Below are 6,608 nucleotides of genomic sequence, written 5' to 3' on the forward strand. Positions count from 1 at the left end.
GGATAAATAACGATACAACACAGGCTCAGCCTTCAACACCCCGAGCTTTCTCTCTGATCCACTGTCGTCAAACCTGGTCAAAGGAACCAAAACCAAACTCTGCACCAACGAGGAGGGACCACAGGCCAATAAATTTTTCAAAGCCACCCAGAGTAGTATCCTGCAACCAGGATACATAAAAAACGATAAACGCATCGGGCAACCCCGTCGGCCAGCAAGGAACCCAACGTAGTCAAACACGTCAACAACCAGGACAGGAGAACGAAGCTCACACCCCTTCATCGAGATGTAGCCCATACCAGAGACCAGCACCACCAGCAGAACACCGGTAGTCTGGTGAACCATACTCATGCACATACACATACGTATCACCATACTCAAACTCAAACACAAAACTAACCCATACACACACATACGCAATACAGACTACCATCCTATCCCGGCTCGCAAACCATCGAACCGCCGCCCACAAGGACCTCCACTGCCGTGAACTCACCGATGGCCACCACCAGCAGGCACGCGCCATCAAGCATGGAGACACGGCCACTGAAACGAGGCGCCACGCGCTGGGGGCCAAAAGGGCGACGCACACGACCATCTCGAACGGGTCCCTCGTGACAAAGATGCCCGAGCGGGAAAGCACACAAACGCGGTCGCCACTCCCCAAGCTGACGAGGAGGACGAACGACGGCACGACGAGGCACAAGCTCGACATCAAAAGCTCCATCAAAAAAACAAACAACTCTATTGAACTACTAAACTAAAAGCTACTCCCTACACTAGTGATCAACTGGGTGTCGATTCGCAACTCCCCACCTCCTCCGAGGCTGGTGAGACCGTCGAAGGAGGCGAGTCGACGAGATCAACGCCGGACTCGAAAAACTCCTCACTTCCTCCTTGCTCTACTATAGAAGGGGACTCACGGGGTTCTAGAGACTACCTAGGTGTGTGGGTTATCTGACTTCCATCCGAAGCTAGTATGATGAGAGGAAAAAGAAGAGGAAGAGAGGAACACCATCTTCTACTCTGTACAGCCTACAACAGGTATTGTAGGCCTCAAACGAACTAAACCCCAAATACTGGCCCCGTTGCAGGCCCAACCTCAAATACGTCCGCGGCAGCACCTGGACCAGGCCTCCCAAACTTCCAATCTGCTCCAAGCCCACCACTTTCCATTTCCGTCTCGCCTCCATCTCCGTCAGATACGAGGCTCCATCGACCGCAGCCGTCGGATCCCCCCACACGAGCGCGACGAAACCCTAACCCTAGCGATCGGAGCAGAGCAAAACCCTCGCCCGCATAAGTACTCTCCCCTTGCCTCTCGCCGCCACTTCTCACCCATCTCGTCCTCCTCGCCTCTACCAAGCGCAGCGCAGGTCACCGAGGTAAGCTGCGACCGCCTCGAGCATAGCGCGCTCGTCTCGCCCCGCGCGGCGGATCTGAGGTGGTGCTGTTGGTCTCTGTGTTCCAGATGGCGGCGGAGGTGGCGGCGAAGGCGGCGGTGGTGCCGGAGTCGGTGCTGCGGAAGCGGAAGCGGGAGGAGCAGTGGGCGGCGGAGAAGAAGGAGAAGGCGGTCGCCGACAGGGAGAAGGCGCTCGAGAGCCGCAAGCTCATCTTCGCCCGCGCCAAGCAGTACGCCCAGGAGTACGACGCCCAGGTGAGCGATTCCCCCGTCTCGATCTGGCAGCAATCCCTTGCTGGTATGCGCTGGTACATATGATCTGGGGAGCTTAGCGTGTGGCATCTAGGGATAATTCGCTGGAATTTGTTGTCAACACAACAGTGTTGGTTAAAAATGGGATTACCACCCTCTCTGTTGGCGCGTGAAAGTAGCAATACCTAAAAACTGAACCATTCGTGGTGTTTCAAACATGTGGTAGATTTCGCAGGTGAATATTTTGTTTCTAAAGATGAGCCCCCTGTTGGTTTGCGCAAGCTTGGACTTTAATATGTTTAAAGTGTACATCATAAGTTCGTAACTGCTTGTTCGTTTTAGATTGTGTCGGATGATTTGGCCTCAAAAGTTATGTGTTGCAATGCTGATTCTTGACTGGTTCAGTTGTTGTCATTGCGACGAGATTGCCAATTATTGGTCTGATTCTTGTACGGATAATGGATTGTAGGAATGGTTCTTTGTGAATAGAGATGAAAACTTCGAGAAGAATCTGTTGTGATGACATTGTGCTTTGTTCAGGAGAAGGAGCTTGTGCAGCTCAAGCGCGAGGCCCGGCTGAAGGGTGGGTTCTATGTGAGCCCCGAGGCCAAGCTTCTGTTTGTGATCCGCATCCGTGGGTGGGCACTGTCTCATATCAGTTGTTGATTCTCTTGGATTGCTTAAATGTTAATTGTTGTCAGATTTCGTTGTGTAGTATCAACGCCATGCACCCCAAGACCAGGAAGATCTTGCAGCTCCTCCGTTTGAGGCAGATCTTCAATGGTGTCTTCCTCAAGGTTAACAAGGCAACCATTAACATGTTGCGCAGGGTTGAGCCGTATGTTGCTTATGGGTAAGTTCAAATCTGGTTAGTTTCCATGATTCTGGTTTCATATTTAGCTGTATCAAATCACACTTGTAGGCACGTGGTGCTTTTCAAAGATGTAGATGTAGATGTAGATGTAGATTCACAATTAGTTGAAATCCTTCACATCACATACTAGAAGTATTCTGTGGGTCTCTGTTAGAGTGACTACTGCACTTTATGCTTATGTAACTTAAATTTGTGAGAGGTCTAAAAAGGCCTTATTTTTTCTTGATTTTGCTGTGTTGTGTTGTGATATCATAAAAATCTGTGGTGATGTGATATCATAAAATGTTCTGTAGGAAGGTTTGAAGTTTTTGTAGTTCTTCTGTTCTGGAGAAAAAGGTTTACACTTTTGTCATTCTTATTATTCTGCAAGTGTTTCTGGATTCAAAGATTGGAACAGATGATATGTCAATTTGTATAGTCACTTCAGCTCCTCTATTCAACTATTACCTTGGCGACTCTAACCTGAATATTGACATGATATTTGCACATACTCTTCTGGAGACTTTGATTACGCGTAATATCACATCACTCAACCTACTTGAGTCCAAATCCAGTTCCTATTTGTTTTTTTACCTACTGGATCACAAACTGAGACACTGGAGCCAGAAATACTAGGTTCTAGTTATCAAAGTGTCTTTAGTTACAGCTTTTCTGTTCTTTAGATGATTTTTGATGTTCTGAAGTAATCTGAAACATCAATTCTTTAATCTTCAGGTACCCAAACCTGAAGAGTGTAAGGGAATTGATCTACAAGAGGGGTTATGGGAAGCTGAACAAGCAGAGGATTCCTCTGAGCAACAACAATGTCATTGAGGAGGTTTGCCATCTAGAACTACTATGCTGATTTTGTTGATATATACATTTCAATTTGAATCCAAGTCATTTTTCTCTGCTTGATACCTGTTAGGGCCTTGGGAAGCACAGCATCATCTGTATCGAGGATCTTGTCCATGAGATCATCACTGTTGGCCCACACTTCAAGGAGGCCAACAACTTCCTCTGGCCATTCAAGCTGAAGGCGCCGCTGGGTGGCCTGAAGAAGAAGAGGAACCACTACGTCGAGGGTGGTGATGCTGGCAACCGTGAGAATTACATCAACGAGCTCATCAAGAGGATGAATTAGGCCCTTGTAACCTGTGAGAATGATCTCTATGTCAGCAAGGTTCTACTCTAGGGAGTTGTTGGATAATGTTGGATATGCAATTTTGGCGTTCCAAACAGAATGCAGACTTTGGTGCTTTCAGAGTGAGACTTCCAATAGGAAATCTGCACCGTTTATTTTTCCTGTTGCTTCTGGAGATGTTTATGTTAGTCGCTGAATTCTTACTCTTGGTAGTAGCTGAATTCTTACTCTCATCGAGAGAGGATGACACTAGGAGTTGGGGTAATTTTTCTTTTATTTCTCACACAAATGCCATGCCAACCTGAGGGGTTGTGGATATATATTTATAGGCTGCTAGCCAGTCAAGCATATGTTAAGATGCAGTCCTAGCTGTCTTAGATGCTAAGATGCTGTCCTAGATGTTAAGATGCTGTCCTAGATGCTGTAGCCCTAGAAAGGACCACAAAGACCAACCAAGGACCATCTGAAGCAGCCCCACAAAGATCATATGCAGCACAGAGATGCAGCACAGAGATTTATCCCATCATTCTCCTCGTAAGCCTTGTGCGTCGTTTTGTGGGAAAGTTGAACCATCCCGGTCCTGGAGCAGAGCTCAAGGAACTTGATCCTCCCAAGAGGCTTGGTAAGCAGGTTCGCGAGCTGGTCGTTGGTGTTGATGTAGCTCGCCTTGATGCTCCCTTCCTCCAAACAGCCTCGGATGAAGTGGTACCTCACCCGGATGTGCTTACTCCGTTCATGGAAAACGGGGTTCTTTGCCAGGGCCAGAGCGGACTTGCTGTCCATCCTGAGCTCCACCGCTCTAGTATCTCTGCCGAGGAGATCACCAAGCAGTCGAGCGAGCCAGAGCGCCTGAGTTGAAGCGGTGGAGGCCGCTATGTACTCGGCCTCGCAGCTGGACAGGGTCACCACCTGCTGAGGAGGAAGAGGATCCTGCTCGTGCTCTTGCTGGTGTCGATGTCGCCGGCGTGGTCACTGTCGCTGTACCCGACGAAGTGTGCCGCCCCAGGGCACCTAGGGTAGTAGAGGCCGTGGTCGAGAGTCCCCGCAACGTAGCGGATGATTCTCTTCACAGCCTGCTGGTGCTCCGTCGTCGGTCGCTGCATGAACCGACTGACGTAGCCGACGGAGAATGCCAAGTCCGGCCGTGTGTGGGCGAGGTAGCGAAGGCTCCCCACAAGACGCCGGTACTGCGTAGCGTCCACCTCCTCTGTCGTGCTGTCGCGGCTCAGCTTCAGCCTCTCCTCCCGGTGTGGCCGGTGTCACCGGACCACACAAGTCCCCGTGCACAAGCTCGAGCCTCTCCTTGGCTCGAAAGCTCGCCCGCTGGGGGAAAGGGGAGTCGCCTCTGCTTTGTCAATACGCAGACGTCGCAGAGCTGCTCCACATGGTCGAGGCACGGCAGGCCTCGCACCATCTCCGTGGCACTGAGCCGCTTCAGGGCCTCGAAGTGAAGGTGCCCGAAGCGCTCGTGCCACTGCCACGCCTCGTCATCCCGACGAGTAGCGAGACAGAGGGGTTGTGCCACCTGCACGTTAAGGACGTAGAGTCGATTTGCGCTTCTGGTTACCTTGGCAAGAAGGCGATGACGGCGATCCCAAATCCTCATGACTCCATCCTTAACCACCACGCGCGAACCGTTCTCATCCAGTTGTCCCAAGCTGATGATAGAGTTCCTCAACGCGGGGATGTAGTAGACTCCGGTGAGCAGCCTGTGCTCACCAGACACGGCGGTGAAGATGACGGAGCCGACGCCCTTGATCTCCACGCCGGAGGCATCCCCAAACTTGACGGAGCCTCGGACGCTAGAGTCAAGCTCGGTGAAGAACTCTCGTTGACCGGTCATGTGATGGGTGGCGCCGGTGTCGAGGCACCACCCGTCAGTCTTGTCGTTGCCGGAGCCGTCGCCGAGGAGGGCGTGTGCTTTTGGCTCGTCAAGGTGGAGGAGAGCCGCTGCGGCCGGTGCCGCTGGAGGTAGCTCGATGCTTGCATGTGCCATGAACAGAGCCGGCTCCTCCTCCTCCGCCTGTGCGACATGGGCCTGGCCGCGTCGTGGCTGTCGACAGTCCTTGGCCCAATGGCCAAGCTGGCCGCAGTTGCGGCAGGTGTCGTCTCGTGCTGGCTTGTACTTGCCAGCGGCGCCGCCCTGGGCGCCTCCGCGGGCATCACCCTCAGCACGTCCTAGCGCCCCGGCCTGGGCGTCTCTGCGCGCCTTGCGCAGCTTGCCACGCTTGCGGCCGCCTGTCGCGGAAGAAGGCTCCCCCTTCTTCCGGTCACCTTGGCAGGCAGCCCACTGCTCCCGAGTGAGAAGGAGCTTCCCGCCAGTGGTGATGGGCCCCGAGAGAGACTGTGGCTCATCGCTGTCGACGACCTTGAGTCGACCTATCGCCATCTCGATCGACATCGTGGAGAGATCCAGCAGGGACTCGATCGAGCGAGCCATCTGCTTGTACTTCTCGGGGACGCAACGGAAGAGCTTTTCGACAGCTCTCTCCTCGCCGTAGGTGTCATCGCCGAACTGCACCATCTTCTGCAACAGAGTGTTGAGACGGAGAGCAAAGTCATCAACGTCCTCACCTGGCTTGAAGGCCAGGTTCTCCCACTCCTTGCGAAGTGCCTGCAGTGTGGACTTGCGGGCGCGGTCGCTGCCGATGCGTGCCGCAGCGATGGCGTCCCAAGCCTCCTTGGCAGTCCGCTTATTGGTAAGCGAGAACTACATCTCGGACGGGACTGCAGCGATGAGGGCATCCAGCGCCCGTCGATCCTGGTCGTAGTCGACGTCGCCATACCGGACTGCCTCCCACATGTGCCGCACCTGGAGCTTTACCCTCATCACCGCAGCCCACTCGACATAGTTGGTCTTAGTGAGGGTAGGCCACCCACCGCCGGGGCCGACGTCCCTGACAACAGCCTGGAGCCCGAGGTAACCACGGTACCGATCCGGGGAGAGAGAGCCACAC

At 53.0% G+C, this 6,608-nt stretch overlaps 2 protein-coding genes across 2 annotated transcripts; one reads left to right on the plus strand and one right to left on the minus strand.

Moving 5' to 3' along the window:
• Nucleotides 1-1,227: 1,227 nt before the first annotated feature.
• On the plus strand, nt 1,228-3,811 carry LOC133898967 (large ribosomal subunit protein uL30x-like). The gene is made up of 6 exons (XM_062339808.1): nt 1,228-1,385; nt 1,472-1,657; nt 2,195-2,292; nt 2,370-2,507; nt 3,243-3,345; nt 3,436-3,811. The coding sequence occupies exons 2-6, from the start codon at nt 1,472-1,474 to the stop codon at nt 3,649-3,651; spliced, it is 741 nt and encodes a 246-aa protein (XP_062195792.1). The 5' UTR covers nt 1,228-1,385; the 3' UTR covers nt 3,652-3,811.
• Nucleotides 3,812-5,138: 1,327 nt separating this feature from the next.
• Nucleotides 5,139-6,052, minus strand: LOC133898507 (uncharacterized). The gene is made up of 2 exons (XM_062339234.1): nt 5,713-6,052; nt 5,139-5,176 (listed from the first exon to the last, which is right to left on the minus strand). The coding sequence occupies exons 1-2, from the start codon at nt 6,050-6,052 to the stop codon at nt 5,139-5,141; spliced, it is 378 nt and encodes a 125-aa protein (XP_062195218.1).
• Between the last annotated feature and the right edge of the window lie 556 nt (nt 6,053-6,608).

This window comes from Phragmites australis, chromosome 18 (assembly GCF_958298935.1).
Source record: "Phragmites australis chromosome 18, lpPhrAust1.1, whole genome shotgun sequence".
Classification (NCBI taxonomy): Eukaryota; Viridiplantae; Streptophyta; class Magnoliopsida; order Poales; family Poaceae; genus Phragmites; species Phragmites australis.

Coding starts and splice junctions, on each gene's coding strand:
- LOC133898507 (XM_062339234.1), bottom strand. CDS start 6,052: ATGTCGATCGAGATGGCGATAGGTCGACTCAAGGTCGTCGACAGCGAT. Junction 5,177..5,712: donor TGGCCATTGGGCCAAGGACT/GTCGACAGCCAC, acceptor CTTAACGTGCAG/GTGGCACAACCCCTCTGTCT.
- LOC133898967 (XM_062339808.1), top strand. CDS start 1,472: ATGGCGGCGGAGGTGGCGGCGAAGGCGGCGGTGGTGCCGGAGTCGGTG. Junction 2,293..2,369: donor TTTGTGATCCGCATCCGTGG/GTGGGCACTGTC, acceptor TTCGTTGTGTAG/TATCAACGCCATGCACCCCA. Junction 3,346..3,435: donor ACAACAATGTCATTGAGGAG/GTTTGCCATCTA, acceptor GATACCTGTTAG/GGCCTTGGGAAGCACAGCAT.